This window comes from Python bivittatus, unplaced genomic scaffold (assembly GCF_059951505.1).
Source record: "Python bivittatus isolate LINGU-HERP-01145 unplaced genomic scaffold, Pbiv_v1 ctg000570_np1212, whole genome shotgun sequence".
NCBI lineage: Eukaryota > Metazoa > Chordata > Lepidosauria > Squamata > Pythonidae > Python > Python bivittatus.
This window is the reverse complement of record NW_028277097.1, coordinates 14,993,905-15,021,184: the sequence shown is the minus strand read 5'-3', so window position 1 is coordinate 15,021,184 and position 27,280 is coordinate 14,993,905. Positions and strand designations below refer to the sequence as shown.

Below are 27,280 nucleotides of genomic sequence, written 5' to 3'. Positions count from 1 at the left end.
CAAAGATCCGCATAGTCAAAGCTATGGTTTTTCCAGTAGTAATGTATGGCTGTGAGAGCTGGACCATAAAGAAGGCTGAACGCTGAAGAATTGATGCCTTTGAACTGTGGTGCTGGAGAAGACTCTTGAGAGTCCCCTGGACTGTTAGAAGGTCAAACCAGTCAATCTTAAAGGAAATCAATCCTGATTGCTCATTGGAAGGATCGATAATGAAGCTCAAGCTCAGATACTTTGGTCACCTAATGCGAAGAGAGATCTCTTTGGAGAAGACCCTGATGCTGGGAAAGATTGAAGGCAAAAGGAGAAGGGGATGGCAGAGGATGCGATGGTTAGATAGCGTCACTGAAGCAATGAGCATGAAACTGAGCAAACTCAGGGAGGCAGTGAAGGACAGGAAGGCCTGGCGCGATATGGTTCATGGAGTCACAAAGAGTCGGACACAACTTAACAACTGAACAACAACAAAGCAGAAAGGATCAGCTTTCTGAACTTGAAGGTAAATCTATACAAAAGGAAATACTGCCTATTATATTTATATGGAAAAGTTTAAAGCTATAAATATTCCACAGAAAGGGGAACAGAGAAGTAGTGTGCAATTAATTCCATCAAAGTCAAACTAGGAATAACCTTTATTTATTGTAGGCAACTTCGTCTACAAAACTTTTCAAGACAGATGCACACACACAAAATCACAAAAGCAATGTTCTATGTTTTGACTGCTCTGACCTTAATAAGAAAGGTACAAAATAGGCTCAAACAAAAGGTAAAGGCAAGGGATGAACTTTCATGAATGTTCTTCCCAGTAGCGAAAAACCAAACAAACAGTATTTCTTTAATAATTATATATTAATTTCACAATAAGCAGAGTTCTCTGGGTAGAATACAAGGGGCAATGACAGCAAAATAAATGAGTGATTGTATTTCATGGCACACTATATGTTATGACCTGTTGTTACAACAATACACTTACTTACTTACTGTATTTTTCCGTGTATGAGATACTTTTTTCTAAAATCGTTACACTAAAAATTGAAGGTTGTCTTATACAAGGAAGTAAGCCGAGGAGAGAACTGCGCGGTTGCGAAACTGCCCATACTTTGTCTGCAAACAGGCTTCCTCCAGTCACGAGCCTTATGTAACTGACGTCAGCTGATGCTGAACAAACCAACTGGAACACATCCCGTTGGAGGTGGAGAGCGTGTAGGCAGTGCGCAGATGCGACAGGGACCGGTAATGTCAGAGCATTCTGAGCCCATAAAGATGTCGGAAAATAAAAAAATAAATAAGCGAATGTCTTACTCTGCAAAATTCAAACTGAATGTAATCAGTTATGCAAAAGAGTATGGAAATAGAGCTGGAGAGAGAGAGTTTGCACCTCCTCCCACTGAGTGTACCATGTAAATGTTGCCTAATTACTAAATAAAAATGTGTTCTGCTTCATCTTTAAAATATTGATTTCTTAATTTTGGGTTGGAAAAGTGGGGGTCGTCTTATACATGGGGGTATCTTATTAACGGAAAAATATGGTACTTTTCTAAAATATGATGCAATTAACCCACAGAGGGTGAGGGTAATGGCACTTTTTTTCCTGTTCTCAGTAACATCAATATCATACCGGCTATACAGGTGGTCCTTGACTTACAATCACAATTGGGACCCGAATTTCCATCGCTAACTGATGTGCTCTTAAAGCGAGATGTCACACGACTGCATCACTTAGCGATGGCAATCCTGGCACTCCCCATTGCCGTTATTAGGTGAATTCCACCAGTTGTTAGTCAAGGACCCACCCCAATTCAAGCCATTCTGGGCTTGGTCCCTTCCCAACCCTGAGCCTCAGCAAGGCAAGGGCTGCCTCCAACTGTCCCCACCCACCTATCTTCCCATCTCTGCCCTTTTGGCTGCTGTGCACCCTGCCTTGTGGGGTGGCAAGCAGCCCCAGAACCACACAGCTCTGGGGCTGCTTGGCACACTGTGGCTCAGGGGCTTCTTGGCCCTCCTTCCCCCTTTGCTTGCACGCATGCATTGCAACTTCGTTCCCTTGCTCGAGGACTCTCCAGGGGTGCTTCCAGACACTGAAGGATTCTCCAAGGGTGCTTCTGGTGTGTGCTCTGAAGCTCACATTGAAAGCTGCTGGCTGTTCATGAGGCTTTCTCCTTTCACCGTGAAGACACGGTGTATGTGAGCGAAGGAGGATATGGTGCCTGCATGCAAGTGAAGGGGGAAAGGAGGATGCTAGTGCATGCGAGTGAGCGAAAGGGGAAGGAGGGTGCAATGCATGTGAGTGAACAAAGGCCAGGGTGGGTGGGGGAGACTTACCTGAGCAACTTGTGACCTCCTCTGCTGGCTCCCCCATTGACTATGCTTGTGGGAAGCCGACAGGGAACATTGCAAATGGCGATCACATGATTGCAGGGTGCTTGGCAACCGGTCATAAATGTGAACTAGTTGCTAAACACCCAGATCATGATGACGTGACTGCAGGGGCACTGCACAGCCATAACTTTGGGGACCAGTCGTAAGTTCATTTTTTCAGCACTGTCGTAAGTTCGAATGATTGCTGAACGAATGATCGTAACTTGAGGACTACTTATATACTGCTTTGATATCAGCCTGTATACTATGTAATGCTTAAAAGGACCAGGATGATCAAGGTATGGCTGTTCCTACAATGTGACAGCAGCTTGGACAGCAGTGACAGGTTAAAAAAAATAATTCACAGTATGTAGGCAGATCAATTATTTAAACCTCTAAAAGTACTAACAGGGAATAGATAAACATGCCTTGCAATTCAATCAAGTTTTTCTGTTTACGTAAGAGCAGGAAAGGCCAAAGTATTAGTATGCTAACAACATATAAGCATACTAATATAGCCCTAACAAAGTTACAAACCTTCTTGTAAAATAAAAGAGAGAGATTAGAAGATGGGATGGAAGCATATTTGATAGAGTAAGAGGCCTATTCTTACTAATGGGTTCTGCTTGGTCTTTCTGTATCTCTCTTCTTCCGTTTTCTTTCTTTTGGATAGTGGTCAGCAAGGTGTGCTAGGTTCACCACTTTGGAAATAATAATTGTTGCTGGCTAGGACTACTCATGGCAAGAGAACTCTAAACATACTCCCTGACTTTTCCTAACTTCCTGTGGTGACTTCTACTGCCGGAAGTAGTTCTGGAATTGTACCAGAAACGTTGGTCCAGATTAAATTCTGAATCTATCTGAGCCAGTAAAGGAACGTAATACAATAAGGACTAAACGACATATTCTACCTCAGCAGCATATTACATTTGTTAATCACAATGCATAACTTGCTTTACATTCCACCTACTTTGGCAATTTGACCTTAGCCTTTAAAGCCCAAGTTCAAGAACCAACTTCTGCAGAAACATACTCCACATTTTTTTAAAAAAAATGCCAGAGGCCATTCTCTACATCTCTCAAAAACAAGAGAGTCAGGAGAGGAGGGAAAAATCTACTCCATAATGGCTCCAAAAATACAGAATGCTCTCCTTGAAGAGAGTTGACATGGCTTTTAAGCAGCTAACGAAGACATTATTTATAAGCATTAACAACTGCTTCTAAATTGGTCCATTTTTATTTTATTTTATTGTTGGATGTAAAGCACTCTTTCCAAGCAGAAAACTAGAATAGAAATTCTCACCATACCTGTACCAGAATACTTAAAGACTGCTATGTTTTACATGAGACTTCTGTGGAAAGGAGAAGCACCGTATCTGAAGCAGTATCTCATTCATTTCCTACCAGCTGCTACTACTGAGCTGATACAAGGATCTGTAAGAACACATGGGATGGATATAAATATACTAATGCAAAATTTATCACAGATCAACTGATGGTATAAAGCATCTTATCCATGACATTGCTTGGGGGATCTACATTCCCTGAAATGGCCACAGTTAGACAAATGTGGTCCAGAATACGATGTAGCTGTGTGATATTTCTTACAGTTGCATGACGGTGCTTAAAACAAATAGGTACAATTAACTTGAACTCGGTAAACCATATACAGCAAGCATGGAAATTAGTAACGGTGGGGTGAATCTAGAAGCAATCTGATCTGGAAGAATTGCTTTCCAATTCCAGATATATTGGTCAGCACTGAAAACTGAGCAAACTTTTCATTTCTGAACAATGGAGGTCACATAGCTTGACAGTCAAACTGGAAGGCAAAAACATTAAAAAAAAAAAAAGAAGTCTTACCCTTCTGGAAATGGGATAAAGCTCATTTTTAAAACCAGCATGATGGGAGTATTTCATATGGCTGTTTACTGAAATACTCTAGCATATACCATGCAACACTTCACTAATCTTCCCAAGCTAATACTCCCAGGCTATACTGAACTACTGGCATTGAATTTTGGGAGTTGTACTCCCAAGCATGTGAAGGACACCATGTAGGGTAGGCAGTTCTGGCCCTAGATTAGCATCAAAATGGGTTGCAAAGTCTATTGAATAATGGGTGCACTGTGGAGGACAAGCAAAGAAAATACAATGATCATCTCCTGTCTATTGCACTTAGGCATCTTGAAGGAAAATTACATTGCTGGGCCTTCCTTTCTACCAGACTGAACCTGCAGTTCCTCTGGCCTCAGTGATGAAACATGAATGGTTATGGGCCTTTATTTCCCCATTGTCAGCTCACTCAAGAAAGTCATTGAGCATATCAGGGATTTGGGAAGGGTATTGGAGATTAAATGGCACAGCAGCTGAGTCAGACTACAATCATGACATCTCTTCAATGCACATACTCAAAGCCATGTTTAGCTTATTACTTCAAGTATGTAGGAAACAGATTCCAGAGCTATGACCCACAGGAAAAGAAGTGAAAGAAACGTAAGACAACGGGCATGAAAATGCTAAAGCAAACAAATTATCTCTTTCATTCTGAAACATAATGTATAATTTCTTCTCTTGCCAGTTGGCTTCTTATAAGTTGATGCCTTCAGTAAATATAAACAATCGTAAAGCAGATTTTAAAAAATCCATACGCCTTTTGTACAATTTCCCAAAGTTTTTTTTTTTAAATTAAGATTGTAGTTTAAACACAGCAGTCCTAATGAAGCGTTGAAGTTATTTTTCCACGTGCAGTGTTGCTCTACCAGATAACATCAACAGATTTCCCAGATTCCAGGCTGCAATATATAAAGATGTCATTAAAGGGGATAACAAACGTTTAACATAAACATATTGCCAATTCATTCAATAAGACAGCCAATCTTTGAGACCAACTAGCAAGGAAGGTCTTGTTTCTGGTACAGGAGAGGAAGTTATGTGTGATGAAAGGCAAACTGGAGTTGAGCCTACAAACTAACCTTTGCCATCACTATCCCTATGCAAGGTATACAACATCAAAGAGATGCAGCTCCACATTACCATTATCCACTTTGAGAAGGAAAAAGGGTACTCTTCCTAAATTCTCTATTATAATCTCTCAGGACATCTAAGTCAAAAGTTTAAGTTTACATACTTCACCAAAATGTGGCAGTCAAATTGTTTAGTGACTGGCTAGTTCTAGGGATTAAACTCTTACAAGAAGGTGAGTTTGACGGACAGTGGTACTGATGGGCATCATAAGCAGTCCTAATTGCTGTAGGTTAAAACACATAGGGTTGGTCTTACAGGATAAACAATATGAATTTCATCTATAGTGCTTCAGAATGACAACTCAAGTCTGATTCGATGAGGCTGTTATTCTGTTGTAATTTAACTTTCTGTATCATCGTGTTTAAATGAACAGAATTTTATCATGTCTGATGAAAATGCATGGCTGAACAATTGACTACATCACTCAATATTCTAACATGGAGGAAGTCTGATAACGCAGAACATCCAAGAATATAGACAAAGGTTGTCTACTGTGCTCCAAGAAATAGGTCCACTGGGATAATTTTCAGGAGTTCTTTATGTATCAAAATCACTGCATAGAATCAGACAATTAAGTTTGAAGCTTTTCAACACCTTGTCTATCCACAGAACTGTCCACCTACCAACCATCACAGAACATCCCATTCTTCTATATGCAAGTAAAAAAAGTAACATTGTAAATATCTAAACAAAGATAACATGAAACAGATAAAGTTTGGTACATGATATCCATAATTTAAAGACTGCATGCATTTTGTTTTCTCACGCCTGAACAGTGCTTTTCTTCCTAGGAACCCAAGGAATGTACAGCCATTTCTCATGGGGACCTATCCAGTGTGAACTACTGAGATATAAGCCGATGAAGAGAAACAAACCATTCCACTGGCCGCCGAAAGAATTTTATGTTATCTCACAGATGTAAAGCATTTTCTACAACTACATCAACTAGAAATCTTTTCTAACCTGTTGAAAGCTGAGATTCACAGAATGTTATGTTTTGTATCATCTCAAGAAGATCTGATTGAAATCTGAAATAATACATATTGGAGATAGATGGGACCATCAAATTTAACAAGAGAATCTGAGTACAAGGTCCGAACACTTAAAACGACCATCTCTGGAATGGAACAATAACTCACCACTGAATTATGAAGATTAGCTGCTGTGTGAAATGCAGGACGATCATTTTCCAAAATTTATGGGTCACATGAGATTCAAGCATGCAGAAATAGCACTTAATGGAATTAAAAGCCAAGTGCAGTGGGAGAAATGTAAACATATCATGAGTTAATTTAGATTTTGAACAGCCTCCCCTTTGGGCCTGTCTGTGACCTCAGGGAAAAAAATAACGTATTGGGAAGCATTTTATGAACGAGCTGCAAATATATATCCATTTAATTAAGAACACCATTATTTCCATAATTACTAATTTCAGAGCTGCTGGAATCATAGCTACTCTATGAATTGGATACATATATATTTTGGATTTATACATGTTTTAAGTATTTCACGTGATTCTAAATGCATGCAAGCCCCAGGACACTCACTTGCTTCAACTAGCCCTTTTTCATCCGCTAAATACAATAATACTGTAGTCACAATTCTCTCCCAATAAAACTGTAAAGGAGAATGAAATACATAAAATGGGATCTTAGAAAAGCATTCATGTCTTATTTGGATTTCTTTAAAAATATTTTTAAAGGGTTTCATATTATTTAAAGTAGCAATTCAGAACCTAGACTCCAAATAAGGCATAAGAGTGAAGCATTTGTTTCAATCTAGCAACACCAAAATAACTTGAACCCCAAAGCGGCAGACTATTAGATGCAGAGAATGGGCTCATATTTGTAGGTTATCAACAACTTTCTAAGCAAGAGGTCTGCAGGCCAAGTTTGAGTAAGGCAGACCTGTGCAGTCTCTGCTGGTTCAAAGGCTGCAATGGACTTCATGTGGCTTGCGGGGTTGCATTCCATAAGCAGGAGGAGCAATGCATAAAGCAGGCTTAAAGTTCCCATTTTGCTCCTTAAAATCCCACAATCTGGGGGGAAAAAAAAACGCACAAAGCAAAATGAAACAAAAGTCTTAGGCTGAATTTTTTGAACCTGCCCGCTGTGGAAGCTCCCTGAATGCTGCTAAAGCAGTGCTGCGTCTCTAGGATAAGGAGTAGAACAATGCATAACCGATGGCTTACCAATTTGGATTCTCCTCCTGCTGCAAAGATGCCAAGCCAAGAGACCAATAATACAGTAGCCAGGAGGGAGGACATACTGAAGTCCCACCCTTCTGCTATATTGGGAGAAGTGGGAAGACACTGTGATGTCAGCTAACTTCAGAATCTCAGGAAAATGGCAGATATTGCCCTAATGCTGTAGTGAGCCTTGGAGATCCTTGGAAATGCGGAGGGTAGGTGTGTGTTTTGTTGAGGGTCAGAGGCTTGCTGCAACACGCAGCAGTTTCTCCGATGTCTTCAGCTACGGAAAAAGGCAAGCTCCTCCCCACAAGTCGGCTGCCCAATAAATGCTGTTTCCGGCTTTTTTTAAAGCAAGAGTGGGCAAACCAATGCCCCAACCAATCAGTAAGTGCCGCCCAGCACCCTATTTGAGCTACTCCAGCATCCCAAGATGGCGCCATTTAAAAATCTCTTTTAATTCAAATTTATGAGTGGGATTCTGGAACGCAAAATGCTCCCTTTTCCAAACTTAAAGCTTCTCCAAGCCACAAAAAATGGCTTGAAATTGGTCCCCCAAAAAGTAACTTTGGGTCATTTTCAGGGATTTTAAGGAAAGGGGTAGGAGTGGTTTCTTCTCAGAAAGCTTCTATTCCCCTTTTCACCCTTAAACTTTAGCCCCCCAAATAAAATGTGGAATAATTTCAGTTCTGCCCCCTCCCAGAGACTTCATTATATTACTGGATGACTTCCTGAGCTCCCTGGAAGGTAAGAAGTCTCTCCTCAACATTTCAAACATTGTCTACTCTGTTTTAAAGGCTTTTACTTTTTCTTAATAATACGATTGATAATACCACCAGAAATCTTTATACTTAAGGTAGTTTGGGAGTTGGATGATTTGGTTCTTCCATAACAAATGCCTTTTGCCTCTCTGGCACAATAGAACGCAGTGTTCCTCAAACTTCATTAAGATATGGGAAAATATAAACACTGACTCAACTCTATACACTGCTATATATATTTATTTCCATAATAGTCACTTATTTATCTTACAAATAACCTCTTTTTAAAAGGGCTTGAGAAGATCCATTTAACTCCATCTAAAATAGCCATTCCTTCGTATTGAAGATAGTCCACAAACTTTTAAAAATAAACATGCACAATTCAGCGAAGGGTTTCCAAACACCCACGTATGTTAGACATAAATGATCATTTTCACAGCTATAGCTAATAATATACCGAACCAACTAACTGCTGTCTAGGATACTTATAGGGCAGTTAAGGGCAAGCAAGAAACTATTGTCCATTCATGAGAATAAAAACCTCAGTGTAAACATTTGCAAGCAGCGACCTCGTGCAGAGCAAGGTCGCAGCAGAAACCGCCCAAGTTCCACAGTCCAAATGCCCAGCTAAGAGTGCCTCAGCCACCCTCTTAATCTCCAGAAGCTCTGCCTCCGTCTGCAGCTGCGGGGAGGCATCACACTGCTTGCTAAAATGCACAGCTTTTCCACCCAGCCAAATCCACCTGTTCCCTTTGACCAGATTATTCCACCTTAAATGGAAAGGAAGCACTCAAAAAAAAAAAAAAAAGACTCCCTCTTCCCTGCATGTGTTGGCTTCCTGGGAGCAAGCAAAATGAAACCAACCAACCCTTTAGTTGCCTTGAAAGAAGAGAAACAATTCAAGTCAAAACAGAATGGCTGTTACTTCTTGCCTCTTCTTAACTTCTGTATAGAAATAGCAAACCTTTTTGGCCTCCTTGAAGCATACATATACTTAGAGGGTGGGGACAGTTAAAAGACGTTCAGCCTTTGGAACAGCGCTTCCCAACCTTGGCTATTTTCAGATCTATGGACTTCAGCTCCCAGAATTCTCAGCAGTGACCACGCTGGCTGGAGAACTCTGAGTACTGAAGGCATTATGAAGTTGCCGAGGCTGAGAAAAATGGCTTTAGAAGCAGCTGGGTAATCATTCGTATTGGATCATTTTCAAAAATGACAAAGATAAATGAAAACCCAAATGAGAAGAGGCAACTCCAGTATGCAAAACAATGTATGTGAATGATCAGCAATCCCCACACTGTGGGATACAGATCCACCAAGGCTTTGTTCTGGCTTTCCTATATTCCTGCAAAGCTGTGGCTACCAGATTTGAGCAGCATAACCCTGGCTTGGACTACCCTTATTACATTCTCTCTCTCGGCTGCTATCCATTGGCTTTCCAGGTTTTTGCAGTCCAGATCTGTTACCCCAACACAAAACAAACTTACTATCTTAATTATCTACATACCAAAAACCTGACAGACTTTAATTGCAAAAAGATGTATGCTAGCTTCCTGATCAGAATCTAAATTGTATTAAAATAATGGGAGGAGGAGAAGATTGGATGCATTCATGAACACACCTCTATCAAAGGCTACTGGTCTTAAAGACTCAGTGTTACCTTTGGGTTGGGGGCAGCATGCCTCCAAATACTAGCTGGAGCAGAATAACAATGGGGAAGGGTGCATACTACAAATACAGGTTCCATTTAAACCAGAACTATTCCTGTTGGGGATAATGGACTTTCAAATCGGAAAGCATCTTATCAGAATTACTCAATACATGATTACCGCAGCAAGACTTTTGTATGCACAATTTTGGAAAACACAGACACTACCAACAATACAAGAATGGTTGCTAAAACTGATGGAAATGGCAGAAAATGATAAACTGACTTGTTTATTAAAAGAAAAATCAAATAATTATTACTTAAGGAATGGAAACCATTGATGGACTATTTGCAAAATGCAGGCGGGACGAAGCTTACATGGGGATTTGAAGATTTGATTATAAATGTAATGGGATATGTTTTGACAAAGAATTATTCCTATTTAATGCATTAAAAACTAGCACCTATGACACTCTTACTATTCTCAAGACCAGAGATAGATTGGAAGCTATCTATTTTTCATGTCTTTCTTCTTTTCCTTTATCTCATGTTTTCTTTTCCTTTTTCTTATAATTTGTATTTTTCATTTTCTTTTTCATTTCTGACTTTTAACCTTGTAATTTTAAAATTTCAATAAAATATTATTAAAAAAAAAACAATGGGGAAGGGTGAGTCTCTCACCCTTTACTGTTTGCAAGAACCCCAGAAGCATCTGGCCACTGTGAGAAGCAAAATGCTGGACTAAGATGGGCCTTACACAGTTTACAACAGTGTGGCTAGCATTGCTATAATGTATGGTTGGAACCAACATCATGCCTAAGATTTTCTTCTCAGCCATTAGACCAGGTGCTGCCTCTGTAAAATAAACAGCAGCAAGACTTATTTGCCCTTAATATTTTACACTCAGTAGGCCTTGTCTGAGTTCTACTATTATCACCTTGCTTTGACTCTTCTAACAGTTTTATGGCATGTTGTCTTAAAGCAAACTAAAACGATGTGCTCCACTTTAGCATGTGTGAGATGCCTAATGAGGAAACGAGATGTCTAGCATCCATGTGTTATCTTATAGCACAAAACAAGTCTGCTTGTTTCTGCAACGCATGTCAAGCTGCTATTACTGTCTCCAAAATGAAATGTGTGCATTTACAGATGGTATTACTGGAATACAGCATATAAGAAAATAATGATCAGACAGAGAATAGAATAGATATTTCTTAGGTAATTAACCATCTCAGGGAGCGGTCATGTTCACCAAAGGTGCTGAAGACCAACTGGAACATTCCAAACCAAGCCAGAAACATGCTGGTTTGAAAGCATAGTGAATGATACATTTGGGGAAAGCCTACGCATACCAATCATAGTAAAGAAAATGTCACTGCCTTGAATACAGGCCCACAAAGGAAAAGATTCATTCTCTCCTGACAGCCAGCTGTGTTTCTATACTGAACATAGAGCAGGCATGCTCTCTTCTACCACCCAACTCACTTGCTAGCATAAAATTCCTCACTTGAGAATTAATTAATCTAATGCCATGCAACATGGGTGTTCATAAAACAAGAAACATGTTTTGTTTCAAGCCCAGAACATACCACCACATTCTGGACATTCTGCCAAACCTTTTGCACTAACCATAGTTCTGCAGAACCAAAACCTGGAATACTTTAGTTGTTCCACGTTTCAAATGAAACAAAAACTGGACAGGTAAGCGGCAAGGCTAGTGTACACTGTCCCCATAGCAGCTCCTAGCAAGGCATACCTCTTTGCTCCTGAATTTCCTAGCACTTTCCTTCCCTCACTTGCTGACACCTTTAGATTTTTCCTTGCTCCTCTGAATCACTTCTGCCCAAAAAGGAAGAGCACCATGTTGTTCTGGGTAGGAATGAAAACATCTTAAACACCATGCACACTTTGGTTCATGGATGGATCACCCTAAAGCAATTGTTCCATACACAGAACATTTTGTACATCACAATCATCCAACTAAATGAGAGGCAGTTTGGTGTAGCAATTATGGCACCAGGCTAGAAACCAGGAGACCATGCATTCTAGTCCCACCTTAGGCAGGAAGCCAGCTGGGTGACCTTGGGCCAGTCATTCTCTCAGCCCTAGGAAGCAGGAAATGGCAAACCACTTCCAAAATCTTGCCAAGAAAACTGGAGGGACTTGTCCAGGCAGTCACCAGGAGTCAAGGCTGACCTGAAAGCGTGTGCACATACACACCACCCAACTATTCAGGACTGTAACTCCCATATATCCAAGTCACAAAGATGGACGGCAAGGGCATACAGGCTGGTAATACATCTGAAAGATACCAGGTCACCAAACCATACTTATCCTCATGCCAACACTTAAACAGCTAATACTTAAACAAATTCTCTCTCTAGCAAAAATTCATCTATACCTAAGGACTGAACAAAGTTACACAGCAAACTCTGTGAAGCCAGCTCCCTACTGAGACCGGAGACAAGATGAATCAGTTTTTTATTCCCCTCCTGTTAAAAATGGAACTTGCATAATTTTCTGCAGATTTGAATGCCAGATACCAGGTTATACTGGCTCAACTAGTCTTACAATGAAGATTATTATTAGCAAAAAGAATTACTGAAGTAATCAACCTTAATTATACAAATGGGATGGAGCACAATTTAGTGAAAACTGTAATGATTTTCCATGTATTCAACTTAAACTGGGGAAAAGACTGGGCAGGGGGAAGAAGACCTCATACATGTAACATACAAATGGCCTCCCCAGCTCAGTCCACAGTGTTCTGCCTATTGAGCACAACCTCTGTCTTCAATCTTTTATTTGTTGTGGGTTTTGAATCCTGGTTGCTGGAACAGTCTGAGCTATTTTTATGTGCTCTGGTTTCCTTCTTCATTGCTTCTCAGCTTTTTCTGGGGCAGTCCATGTTTGGATCTCTTATAAAGATTAATTGATTAGCTAGCTGGGTCCCCCCCCCCTCTCCGGAGCTGTGTCTATGTGGTCTGGAGCTGACCCTGCAGCATTATTTTTTAAAAACTGAAGTTTGACTATTTGTGCTTTCTGATTTGGGAATAATATTTATTAACTGTAAGCGAAGCAATCCTTCTGGCAGATATTGAAAGACCTGTTTCTGAATTGTGAATCACTTCTGTAGAGTGGTTGTGGAAATCTGTAACTTAAAATGGATCTCTGAGTCAATGACTTCTTTTAATGTAGACATACTATTCCAGAGCAGGTGGTAAACTGCAGATATCTGAAAATTTAATGACATAGAAGCATATAATTACTGAGACAGATGTAGGCATTACATTTAATAGTATTTAGGAAAAGAGCAGAGTTTTTTAGATTCAGTAGCTTAAAAATCAGAATTAGAACAATTCTGGAAATGCCTTAACTAGAGTTAACAGACTTAGATTGGGCCAAACAGTCATGTTATCCCATGTCTGCCCACTAACAGAATGAGATATGAACATGACTATTTAAAAAACAAGAATCAGCTATAAAGTGTCATCTATAAATATTTTTATATAAGCCTATTTATAATGAAACCTAAAGTTATTGCAAACATCATCTTTTACAGCTCAACTTATACTCCCTTGTAACTTTTGAAAGTCTGCTATTTATTGATCTTTTTCAATCAACATGCAACACAGTACTTCAGGTATTTTTTAAAATTATGGCTTGATACTCAGTGAAGGAGAAACTAGCATTTGTTGATAGCGGCTTTTCTCTAAGTAGCATCACCCACTAAACCTTCATGGATGATACTTAATGTTTATCTACCTGAGATCCACAACATGTTAGCTCCAAAACTATTAAAATCTATGACTTATTATAGGACACTTGGGGGGGATGGGAAGGTTTGAAGCCATCTTTATGTGTCCAAAAAAAAAAAAAATCTTAAAAATACATATATATCAGAGACTCCCAGGAAAGAAGAGGGGAAAGAGCATAATTTATAGGCTTTAAACTCCAAATTTCTTCCAACAACCTTCTGATTGGCTGGCTGTAAGTTGGCTTCAAAGCACCTTTTCTGGCTATCAACATTCATAATGTACCTTTACAAGCATTATCTTCTCTGGATGGAATTCCTCAGCAAAAGCAGAAGCAGTGAAATCAGCTTCCCCACTCTTCTATCAGAATCATTTTGTATATAGGAAGGGCCCTGCTAAGAAAGAGTCCTGCAGACTAGACACAAGGGTTAGATGAAGCCACTGCACATATCAGATCACTTAGCCCTGGCCTTGCACGATGACTTTGGAAACTTAGCCTTCATTAAAATGTGCCTAACAAAATCATGCAGAAAGTCCCACTTCAAGCTCTCATAGCTGTCAAGCAAAAGCAGCAGCAGCATCTACAGCCATCATGCGCCCAAGACTTTGAAACCAGAGAAGGTTTAAGCAGGAATCACTGGCAGAACTGCCTCAATCAGCACAATTCCTTAGCCTACACCACAGGCTGTAGCTGGCCTCCTTGTCCGAGAGCGAGCTTTGGCCTCATGTTTCATCTCCTCCTCCTCCTCCTCCTCCTCCTCTCCCTTCACCGTGCTTGTAGGGTTTTTTCCCCTTTGCAGCAACGTTTCCCTCTCAGATTAGTTTCAATCTCTATCTCTCCCCCAAAGCTCAAGAATGCACAGGCTACTACATTTTATAAGATAACATAACATTTCATAAGAGAAAATTGGGGGATTTGAGCACCTGTTTCCCTGAGCCAAAATTGGATGGGGGGGGGGAGCTATGAAGTTAGAAAGCCAGCAGTGATATGAGAGTACTCAGTGTTTTACAAAGAATGTAACATGTGCAACTATCATTCTATTAAATAGAAATTGTGCTCAGTGTACTCAAGTCCAGTTACGAGATGTTCTTTTGAAGAAGGATAGCTGACCTATATAATCTGGGAGAGACAGAGAGGTTGATAGATAAAACTACAAGAATGTGACACATGGGCTGGTTCAGTTCATTGTGCTGGAACTCACACTAAGGACTGGTTTTAGCTTTGTATATTATCAAAACCAAGCCAATTTTGCTTTATTCAAAAAGCCATGCATTTGTATGATTACAGGTAGTCCCCAGGTTAAGAATGCCTGGTTTAACAATGCTACTTATATAGTATTATACAATAATACCATTTCTGCTTACATACAAATTCGACTTAAGGACAGACCTTGGGAATGGAACTCGTTCTTAAACTGGGGACTACCTGTATATGAGGGTATCAGAAAAGGAGGCAGTCATTTGGAGAAATGGTCCTTTTCTTGGAGATAAGACAAATATCTAGCCACACCATGATACTCCTCTGGAATGCAGTGGCTTATAGCGTGGGTAATGCAAGTATTATAAACCACTGAATTTGTGATGGGTTGACTTCATGTGGAATGTCTATCTAACCCAAAGGTTGTAGATATGTGTGAAATTGATAGCCTTGTGTTAATATGTGTTGGAGCCAAGCACCAAAGTGTAGATGGGCACCAGTGACTTGTGGAAAATACAGCTACAAGTTCCTGAAAGCCCAATTTACATTGCTGGGTAAAAGACTGAAAGCAGAGACCTCCAAGACGACTTTCATGAAATGCTACTATTCCACACTCAGATTTAGGTTGATTGGTACAGTTAAGAGGAATCAGTGATAGAGTAAGAATGAGAAATTCAGGTATGTGAGGCAGAGTAGCGTATGGGACAAGGCAGGCCTGTACAAAAAAAGGCTACAAAAGAGATATGGTGAATGAGAGAAACTTTAGGATATAATCACTTCTGGAGAGAGACAAGCTGAAAAATGTCCAAGAGGAAATGTTACATTGTTTGGGAACTTAGCCAGCACTATCTGTCAATAAATACCCTTCATCTAGGCCTGTCCCCAATGACATACTGCAGTTCTTCCATAGATATCCCTGCAACACTTTTCAACCTACCTTATCCATTATCTACCCTTATTCTATACCCCTCAAATTTGCAAAGCACTGTGGTATTTTCATTATCCATTCACATCACATGCCTGAAATATGCAAGCTTCTGCTTGCTAATGATTGCTAAAGACAGCAGTCAGTCTTTCTGACTGGTTCTTCCTGCAGACCATGGAACTCTTTGGTAACCATCTCCTAATCCATAATTTGAAGGCATTTATCTTCTTCCTCCTTACCCTACACATTACCACTGAAAAAGCCATTGCTTTAACTATTCTCAGCTAGTTTGATATAATGGTTAAGAATGTGGAAACTGAGTTCTAGCACTGCCTTAGACATGGAAGCCTACTGGACGACCTTGGGCCAGACACTCTCTATCAGCCCTTAAAAAAAGGCAAGGGCAAGCCACTTCTGAAAACATTGCCAAGAAAACTGCATGGACTGATGCAGGCAGTCAACAGCAGTCAAGCCTGATTTGAAGGCACAGTACATACATATAAACTATTATGATCTTTATTGTAATAGAACTGCCTTTATCCTTCATGATCTGGTCTATCATTGTCTTCCGGCCTACGATTATTTTTTTTTTTCTTCAGCACACCGTCCTTCTACATTTATTCTTGAGCCCAAGAAAGCAAAATTATTTACCACCTTCATTTCTTTGCAGTCAACTGTGAATTCACTAAGCATGCTAGCTGATGTTACCTTTGTCTTTTTAATATTTAATAGATTTTCCAGTTTTACTTCCTTAATGAGCACTTATAAGTCTTTAACCTAATCAAGTGGTGTTGTCTGCATATCTCATGTTGTTAGTTTCAACATCTTATTTCGATTTCAGTTATCAGTTCTTCCAAACCTGCTATTCTTACAGTATGTTCACTGTGAAGGAAAACAGTTATGGGGACAAGATGCATCCTTGCCTCACTCCCTTCCCTATCCTGAATCACTGTGTTTTTCCAAATTCAATTCTTACAGTAGCTTCTTGTTCACTGTAAAGGTTCCTCAAAAGAACAATCAAGTGTTCCAACATACCCATTAACTCTAATATGTTCCTCATTCTGGTATGAACTGTACTATCAAAGGCCATACTGGAGTCAGTAAAGCAAAGGTAAACCTAAAATTCTCTTGCTTTCTCCATTATTATGTTAGTAATCAAATATCGTGTCCATTTGCCTTTTCTAATATATGCCTGTTCATTTGACATTCCTTTTTACATGACGGCTCTATTCTTCTTTGTAAGAACGTAAACAAAACTTTTGCTTGTGTGAGGAATTCGTGCAGTGTTTTGTTAATTAGTACATTCTCTTGAATCTCCTGACTTTTTGCAAACTTACCTTGTCCACAAAGGGGTGTTGGCACTTCACTGCCTCTTCTCCTCCAATGGGATTTCTTTTCAATGTGGTGCTTTGTCTGTTAATTCTTAGACATCACTCTCTAGTGGAACCTGTTCCTGAATATATTCTTTCTCTACAACTGTTTCCATCATTCTATAAATCTGTTTGTAAATGGTTTCAGTACAGTTCTTCCATCTTTAACTTCATTTGCCTGGATTAGGTCTGTTCCATGATTAATTTTGAGTAATCCTACCTTAGTTCTAAATTTTCTTCATTTCTCTGATTATCTTGAACACTGCTCTCATTTTCTTCCTATTTTTGTCCATGTGTTGACATTCTTGATTGAGACCTCTCCCCTTGTCCTTTTAAAAGGTATGTTTCTATTTTAATTATTTATGGATTTTAGCCATTGTTGGAGGGATTGGTGTTTTTTCCTTGTTATTGTGAGCCACCCAGAGTCACCTATTGGGGGAGATGGGCGGCATACAAGTTTAACAATAAATAAATAAATAAGTAAAACTGTCATTTGCACTGAGTAGTCATATAGGCAATCACTATTTGTGGGTTCTGTATTTGTGAATTCATAAAAGTTTTTGTAACCCCAAAATCAGTACTCATGGTGGTCACATTTATTTGCAGACATGCAGTGAGGCAGAACATTGGAATTGGGCAACACCCTCACTCCCAGCTGAGGTTACAGTATTCATGGCATTTTCACAGGACTACTGTGAATGATGAGAACTGCCTGCACGAGACTGACCCTCTATCTTTTCTGGCTACTGGAACAGCTTGTTCTGAAAGCTTCTTGGATCTTTTCTTCTTTTGAAATTTTAGGAATATTTTTTTACTCTATTTCCACTTTTCCACAGTTTAAGCTCTGTTTTGCGTAAGAGGACCAAACCTCTCCTTTACTTTGATTTGGTATTCTGATAGATAGCTTTCAGGTCAAAGTGTGGTGGCATACATGTGTTTTTTAACTAAATCCATACATATCTATATCTATATCTATATCTATATCTATCACCAATAATTCATGGCTTCTTCAACCATCTGAAAGTGTTCTATCTCACTGAATGCCTTGGAATTCTGGGATGGAATTCTTGGAATTCTGGGATGACCCTAACCCTGTTATCATTCTGGAAGTCCCTCAAGACCTGGATATGTCAGCAGGTCTCAGGGAACCAGAGATATTCTTAGATGGCTCCACTGTGGTTGATCTTTTTACTCTCTCCATGTGGTTTGTATATTTTAATTTTTTTATGTTTTCATTTTTAATAATGATGTTTTATATTTTTATAATGATTTTTAAAATATATTTGCTGTTTTATTGATTGTTGTATGTCACCCAGAGTCGTTTTTTGTGAGATGGGCAGCCATATAAATGTGATTAATAAATAAATAAGTAAATAAATAAATTGCATTTCTCCATCTTCTGTTTCCTATTATTTAGCTAATGTTGTCCATCTGGTGATAACCAGATGCAGAATTCTCATTTATGTTGCTTAAAGCAGATACTGGCAATCAAAAAAGAATTCTCTTTGCAAATTCTCTTCCATTACAGTACTTTATCTATCCAAATCTTGTAATGCCACGTTCCTTTAGATGTACATAATTTTTAGATATTTGCATTTGGACACTTAATTTGCCACAGAATTCCCTAATTTCTTCTAACATCACATCTATAGTAAGGATATAGAAGTGGATAATTCTAATAGATATGACCCTGTGATCTATTGGGTTATAGCCAAATACATACTTTGAAATGTCCTTTTTGGAATCTTAAGTTTACTCCCCCTCCCAAAAGCAAATAAAGGACTTGATAAAATGTAACGATATAAACTAAATATGGCTGGAATGGACTAGTTTCTCAAAGGACGCTCCTGTGAGAAACTAGAAATTAAGAGCCATGCGTATTCCTTCTGTTTTAAGGAGAAACCATTGTGGGCACTAAGAAAAGGTACCAGGTATTTTGTCTAAATTAGCACTATAAATTGTCCATCCAAATCCACAACTCAAAGTACTGAGGCTCTGCATACTGTTTAAGGCTTGGTGCTACATCTGCATAACCATGCGCGTACGCAAGAGACGTTTCCACTGGGATTGCTACAAAAGCAGTTCAAGAGTTCAGACTGTGTCTGATGATGAGCTTCAGGAGCACGTCAGGTATAACAACATTTGTTTTTCACAGAACAATTACTTCAAATCAACTGTGAACATAGGAACATGCACCTTTGGTATACTGACTCTTCTGGGGCTGTCAGACTTTTAGAACAAGACTAGTGCTGTGGACAAAATAACCTTTCACACTATTACTATTGTTAATAGCAGGAAGAAGTCTTTGAAATTCTTGTAATAACTGATTTGAAAGTAGCTTGGTTACTAATCTAAGTTCATAAGATAGCGTTCAAATCAAAAGACTTTGTACTTTTAAATATGCCTTTGGACACATAGACAAAAGGTATACATTTTCTCTACCGGGATTTTATGATTTCAGTGGCACGCTGACTTCCAAGGTGTGAGTGGTCCATAGATTAGCTTCTTTCAGCCCATACTAATACGAAGAACCTTTATATAAAGTCAGATCACTGGTCTAATCATCTTTTCACATTTTTCCAATCCTATTTCCTTGGAATCCTTATTACTAGAAATGCTGTGACTGTAAACCAAGTGAACGAAGCTGTTCCTGCCAACAATTAGAATTCTTCCTGGATGTGAACTCTGATACTCGTGTCTGTGGGAGAAAACGTATCATGTAATGTAGGCTAGGCCTCTGCTAGAAAGTCCTTTTTTTATCTCCTTTTTTGATATCTTTCACCAATCCCTAAAAGGCATATATTATTTACTATAAAAATCGTGAGTCCTTCCTCTCAAGCCAATAAACCTGGGAGGTTCTCACTTGAGATTTAACCAACTATTCTGAATGTGGCTATAGCTAAAAAGGCCACTCTATGCCTCTTTAGCCACCCCGTCCTCACAATAAAATTTGATGCTAAAAATGGGTATACATAAAAAAATTATCAGTTTCCTCATTTTAGAGCAAATTCTGTTCAGATTCCTTTCCTTCTACCCTGGCCTCATTATCTCTTCTCCTTTGAAAATCTTTTGACATTCTGCTTTTGCTCTATAATTTGGTCCTTATCACAATTTTCAGCCACTGCTTAATTTAGCCACCCTGTTTCCATGTTACCAGTATGTGACAAAAACTCCTACTTCCTGTTTTCTCTTGTAGTTTCATTTCTTTCTTATGCTGTAAACAAGCAGAGGGGTCTTACTGACAACAGTGTCTGGACTGTTTTAGGTGTTTTCAGAAACATTAACGAGGAGGAGGCCATCATAACAGCAAACAGCCAGCTAGGTATAGTTGTTCATACCCCACAATTGCTGGATGTGATCAGCCCCTGTAATTTCAAGAACTACATATAAAATATAAATGTACTGCATCGGTGTTTAGCGTTTTTCTTCTCCTACTGCTTCTGATGAAAGAAACTAGCCCAAGGTCATGCAGCTGGCTTTGTGTCTAAGGCGGAACTAGAACTCATGGTCTCCCAGTTTCTAGCCTGGTGCCTTAACTACTACACCAAACTGCCTCTCTTAAGTGGACTCTACCAGCATCAGAATAAATTACTTTAACTGCTAGTGGTCTAGTACTTCACAAATATATTAAGAACAGGGGCTAAGGATTTGGATGAGGTCTGAATGAATTCCCAGACTCCTCCCAAGAGCCAGACAGCCACTCTTAATGAAACTTCAAACCTCTCCATGAAGCATCTCATAAAATACTTTTTCTGGCCCTCTGCTCTGGTGAACCATCACCTGAACCAATCTGCAGGGTGCCTTCCAAAGATCAACTGTCAGTGGAGTTCAAAGTTAGGTCCTATGAAAACTAAATTCCCTCTTTCCCTTTCCCGCTTGCCTTTCTTTAAAGGAAATCTGAATAAGCAAATCTCTGGTTAGAAATGGAAGTAGTAGAAATGGTTTGAGATGGCCCATTCTTGCTTTATGTGCCTATTCATCATCAAAAACCTATTTTGGTGCTCTTCCATGTTGAGGTGGAGCACGTGGACACCCACAATTATGATCCTCTCAAAAGTAGAGAAACTGAAAAATACAGTGCTTCTTCTGTTTGATTTGCATAAAATGTCATTTTCTTCTTTCAGGTTATAATTTAAACCAATCTTTTATCTTCATGAAACAGGATTTGAAGGAAAAAAAATCTCCACAACTGGAAACTGTCAGGCTGGGGAAGGCTATGTTCTAAGATCTTTCAAAATGCCAGTCATCATATGGAGCCGCAAACTGACTGGACTTATAATCCTGCCCCTCTGTGTCTTAATTGTGGGGAAAAATGGTTCTTCCAAACTAGGCTAATGTGTTTTCACTTTACATCAGTGATGGGCAAATTATGGTCTGGACATGGCCTTTTAACACCTTTCTCTGAATGTGCCATGGATTACACCCTGACAAATGTTAGAGACATGATCTCCTACTGATTCCAGACAATACAAAGGAAATAAGGTATATTGGGACTTGGCAAACTTAGCTTACCTCAACCAAGGATGAAACAAAGAACACAAAAACTCTCACAACAAAAACTCACTGTTGATCCCACCACGTGGGACATGATTAGGAATTATGGGGACTGTTGTCTAACATCTGGATTCTTAACATTGGGAAAGGCTGTTCTTAGCTTTAGACAGCACTTCCCAATTCAACTCTGAAGGCTGTTTTAGATCAGGATCAGAACTTACAATACTAGTAACACCTATAGCCCTCAAAATATTTAAGTGTGATTTTCTAGCCCTCTCTGAAAGTCACCACACATTATGTTTAAGGTGAGAGAAAGGGAGAATGTATTTAATTTTGAAGGGTTGCAACCCCACCTTTAACAGTCACTATGAAACAAAATATTTGAATTTCCTATTTAAGCAGACCTCCAAATTCTAACTCGTAAATCCATTATAATCTAGAGGTATTTATTTATTGGATGGGCCTATTTCTACAATTCAGGACTGATTTTAATTAATGGAGTTGCAAATTAAAAACAAACTTTATATGTCATTTTTGGTATATTTCAGTAATAGGAACATAACGCCTTCTGATTAATAAACAATTTTACACATCTTCAGTGTCTCAGAAAAAGGCGTTATATGGTAGCCTTGAAAACATGCAAATTGTATTTAAATAAATTGTTTTAAATAAATTAGTCAGATAATAAATAATCAACTTTTAAAACTTGTTGACAAACCTCAACTCCTGAACCATTTTTCATACACAAATTACTGCATTATTCTGATTACCTTAATGAAAGAGCCTGTACTGATAACATGAAGCACAAGGAAGTGAGGAACTGAAATTGTGACATCACAAGCAATATCTTATCATGAAAACATGATTTGAAAAATAGGTTATTTTGCCAAAGTAAGAGCGGGAAGTAGAAAGTGGAGTCAAAATATAAGCAATCTTGGTCAAGCAAACACTAAACATGATAGGTATTGCCTTCTTAAACCTGTTTCCTGTAAAGCTACTTGTCTTTTATTTTCAGCCTGATTTAGCATAAATGAAAAACTTTAAATTAAGTCATGAAATCTCACTCATACAAGAATCCTTCAAAAGTCAACTGACTAACAGAGGTAGCTACAAGTTTCCTGACAGATGACCAATGATTCAAACTGATATGAAGCCTTCTTGTTCTCACCCAAGTTTGGTTTTTGCACTCCCAGACAAAAAGCGACAGATGGCTTTAAGGAGGAGGAGGGAAAACAGAAAAGCATCAGACAAATGGAAGAAAGGAATTTTATATGTGGAACATACAACAAACTGGGGAGGCAGGCAAGGGAAGCATTTCACCATTTAATCATGATGCCGCTTTTTTTATGGTTAAAATAACTGTGCTCCAAGTTTTCTTGATTGTGGTTAAAGGTGCCTGTTATTTTTTTTTTACCAACCTCTCTGAAATCACACTATTTTGAAATAATTGCGCTCCAGGTTTTCTTGATTGTGGTTAAAGGTGCCTGTTATTATTATTATTTTTTTATCAACCCCTCTGAAATCACACTATTTTGAAGTTACCCTAGTCTTAGAAATAACTAATTATCTCCTCAATAGAACTAGATTTGTCATTACCAATCTGCCATCCATTAGCATTTGCAGGCTACAGTCTACTATCCACATGGAACTATGTAGGGAGTTTGCCTAAATGTAACAAACAACATCTCTTTTAAATTATCTTTCCCTACAGCGAATCTCAAATAGCGAGCCACCACATGCATCAAAGCCTTTGTTGAAAGAGCTCTTGGAGCGAGGGAGCTAAAAGGCTCTATTCACACATTTGCTCATCATTCCAGCTCCTTTGTGGAAGTAGGGCTTGTACTCAAATCTATAACAATACAATCAATTATAAATATAGTAATATATAATAGAGGAAAACTTGGATGAGAATAAACGGAATGCTTAGTGAATGGTCTAACACTGGCCATGGAGTAAGACAAGGATGTGTCCTATTTGCTGTTTAATGTATTTATCAATAAATCTGTAAGGAACATTTGTGGTATTATAGACATGTATTGGTTAGAGACATGAATGTGTATTTTGTATGCAAATAATGTTATGTTGTTTTGTGAGAATGTGAATTATTTTCAGCTAATATTAGGTTGTATAATGCAATGAGGTGTATGAATCTGCAAATTAATATATCAAAACTGATCTAGTTGCATTTGAATGAAAAATAGAGTAAACAATTGCAAGTTATACATAAATGATAAAAAATTAGAGCAAGGAGATGAATGTGTGTACTTTGGTAGAACATTTACTACAAAATGGGGACATGGAGATGCTTTACGATAAATGCTTGTAGAATGATAATGGTAGAATCTAGGTGTGTGAGAGTACACTTCTGCCCACTTTATTCTATGGCAGTGAGAATTAGTCAGGAGAAACAGTTAAATGCATTGGACATGGGTCAATTAAGAAGTATATGTGATAAAAGATGAAACAGAATCAAGAATGAATGGATAATGAATTAATGAGATTGAAAAAAAAGCGACTAGTATGAAAAAAAGTATTTAAGGAGATTTGATCATAGAGACTGAATGAACTACAAAACAAATGTATCAAGAGTGAATGTGTTAAGAGGAAGGGCAAGTCCAAGAAAGTCCCAGTTAGAAGCAGCAGAGGTGAGAGAGGTGAGAAGTTTAAACAACAAAACTGTAAGAAGCATTGTATGGCTATGGTGGAAGCAAGAATGGTTTGCAAGATAGAAAGGAATGGAGAGGTACAGGTAGTCCTCATTTAGCAACTGCCTCATTTAGTGACTGTTTGCTGTTATGGTGGTGACGAAAAAGTAACTTTATAGCCAATCCTTGCATTTATGACCTTCACAGGTCTGTAAAACAAAGGAAAGTTGAAGTGAGATCATAAGCACAGTCATAGTTTCACTTAGCAACCACTTCATTTAATGACTGACTTGCTAATCCCAATTGTGGTCACTAAATGAGGACTACCTGTACAGCCAACTGTGTTGCTGCAAACTTGATTTAGCTATATATCCTTTCCTTATCTCATGCCATTTGTTTCTTTACCTTATTATTTCTTATTCATTTTCTGTGCTTTTGCGTGATAGGTATGTATGTATGATGGATTGTGAATATATCGCACTCCTGTCTGGCTGCTCCTCCAAAAAACATGAGACCACATAACTGGCTAGTTATTTGGTAGCTGGATTTCAAGAGATCCCCTACTACTATATAACTGCTGCTGTGAAAGTACAATCATCAAATGCTGCTCAACATGGCAGAGGTCTCCTGTATTAAAGGTCTGTCGCCAGATCTTTCTTCCCAAACCGCACCCATTTTTCAAAGTGTCACCGCTCCAGCTGTTCTATCTCCAAGACCATTTCCCAACCCTTCAAAACGAAGCAGCTTCTCCTACAGTTTCAACATACTCCCCTCTCTTCCTCCTATCTAGCAATGTTCTTTCCAACTGGGGTTAACCCCCTATGTCAAATTTAGACTGATCAGGTCTGGGGCAGGCCATTTCCCTACCTCTCCCAGCCACAGTCCCACCATAACAATCCTGATTCAGGCTGAACTACTTATTCAGGGTCCAATACTCCAACCCTGGACTAAGTTCTGGACACCATCATCCACACCCTAACAATGGGCAGAGCAATGCCTCCCACTTACTCCAGGCTGCTGCAAGGGCACCCTATTTCCGCCCATCTAGCCCCAACCCTCTTTCCCAAACTTTTCACAGCTGGAAGCTACTCAAGGACCTCAAGGCGGACCTCAAGGCAGACCCCAGCGGGCTCACAACTCCCAAAGTGAACAAGAGTAGGGGAGGGACCTCAGCGCCTCGCTGATCTGGTGCCCTCCAAGTGCGTTGGGATCTGACTCCCAACTCCCTCCCCAGCTGGGGTCTATGGGAGTTGGAGTCCCGCTTCCGGCGGGAGCCAGGCTGGGAGAAACCGCCGCCCCAACTTCCCCACCGCGGCCCGGCCGGTCCCCCAGCGGGCGGGCCGCGGGAGGAGTCCCCCTCGGCCTGCGGCCCCTCCGCCGGTCGACCCCGAGGCTCGCCCGGGGCCGCCCCAACTCACCCTGCCGGCCCACGATCTCGGCCACATGCTCGGAGCTGGGCACCGGGACGCACTCGGTCGTGTTGACGCTCTTCCTCCGCAGCAGCGCCGCCTGCTCCCCGTTCAAAACCGACCCGGGGGGCATCCCGGCCGCTGCCACTCCCGCTCCGGGCGGCCCGTAGGACTGCGAGAGCATCGCCGCCATCACCCCGGCGTGGACATCGTCGCCAGGCCCGTAGAGCGCCCCGCCCAGCGCCCCCGCCTCGGGCGCCTCGAAGGCCGGGCCGGCGGGGAGCGGCAGCACCGCGGCGGGCGGCGGCGGCAGCAGCACCGAGCCCAGCCCCGGGGGCAGCAGCGGCGGCGGCGGCGAGGCCGGCGGCGGGAGCAGCAGCAGCGAGGCCGCGCCGCCGCCCTGGGGCTCCAGGAAGCCCTCCTCCTCCTCGTCGTCGTCGTCGTCCTCCTCCTCGGCGCCCTCGTCGTCTTCGTCCTCCGGCGGCTCCTCCAAGTCCAGCTCCAAGTCGCCGCCGCCGCCGCCTTCTCCTTCCTCAGGCGCCGCCGGCTCCTCCTCCTCCTCCTCGCCGCCGCCGTCCGGCGCCCGGGCGGCCTCGTCGCCGCGCTCCCGCAGGCCCAGGCTGGCCAGGCGCTCCCTCAGCAGCCCCGTGTCCGGCAGCAGCGGCGGCTGAGGGGGAGCCGGCGGCAGCGGCTGGGGATGGTACTGGAGAGGCAGGCCCGGCGGCGGCCTGGGCGGCGCCGGCAGCAGCTGCCGCGCGCCCAGCTCGGGAAGCTCCTCGGGAGGCGACGGCGAGGCGCTGCCGCTCGGCATGGCCGGCCGAGGCGCGGGCGGAGAGGCGGGCGGCGAGGCGCTCCGGCTACGCGGGCCCGGGCGACATGCTGCGGCGGCGGCGGCGGCGGCGGCGGGCTCTCCGGCCGCCGCTTCCTCCTCCTCCTCCGCCTCCTCCTCCGCCGCCGCTGTCTCTTGGGGGGTGGCCTGGGCGTTGCTGCCGCCGCCGCCGCCGCCGGCGACGCTGTTGGCGCTGCTGCCGCTGCCGCTGCTGCCGCCGCCACGGCCCGCGCTCGGCTCAGCGCTTCTTTTGTTCCATGGCGGCGGCGGCGGCTGCGGCGGCGGCTGCTGCTTCCCCCCGCCGGCTCCAGCTGCGGCGGCGGCGGCGGCGGCCGCAGGCAGCGGTGGCGGCGGCGGCGGCCCAGGCAACTCCAGCCCCGCCCCGCGCCGCTCCCCCAGCCGGGCGATTGGGTGGCGGCCGCGCGGGGGCAGCAGGGGCCGCGGCTCGGCGGGGCGCGCGGGAAGCGGCGGCGGCGGCGGCGCCTGGGACTGGGGCTGGCGGGCGGGCGCGGGGCCAGCGGCGAGCGGGGGTGGCGGCGGCGGCGGCGGCTCCTCTCGCTCCTCCTCCGCCTCCGGTCCGGTCCCCGCGGACAGCATCCACACGCGCGCGCCCTGCCGGCTCTGCCCAATCTCGGCTGCGGGGAGGGCGGCCCGGGATTGTTGGGTTGGCCCGGCG

The 27,280-nt window shown here is 41.6% G+C and overlaps 1 protein-coding gene across 1 annotated transcript in view; it reads right to left on the bottom strand.

Moving 5' to 3' along the window:
- The window catches only part of MEX3C (mex-3 RNA binding family member C), a 37,454-nt gene extending 10,475 nt beyond the window's left edge, over positions 1–26,979 (bottom strand). Inside the window, exon 1 of the mRNA XM_088152704.1 lies at positions 25,785–26,979. Coding sequence (XP_088008830.1) covers positions 25,785–26,586 — 802 coding nt within the window. The 5' untranslated portion in view covers positions 26,587–26,979. The remainder of the gene's footprint in view (positions 1–25,784) is intronic.
- Between the last annotated feature and the right edge of the window lie 301 nt (positions 26,980–27,280).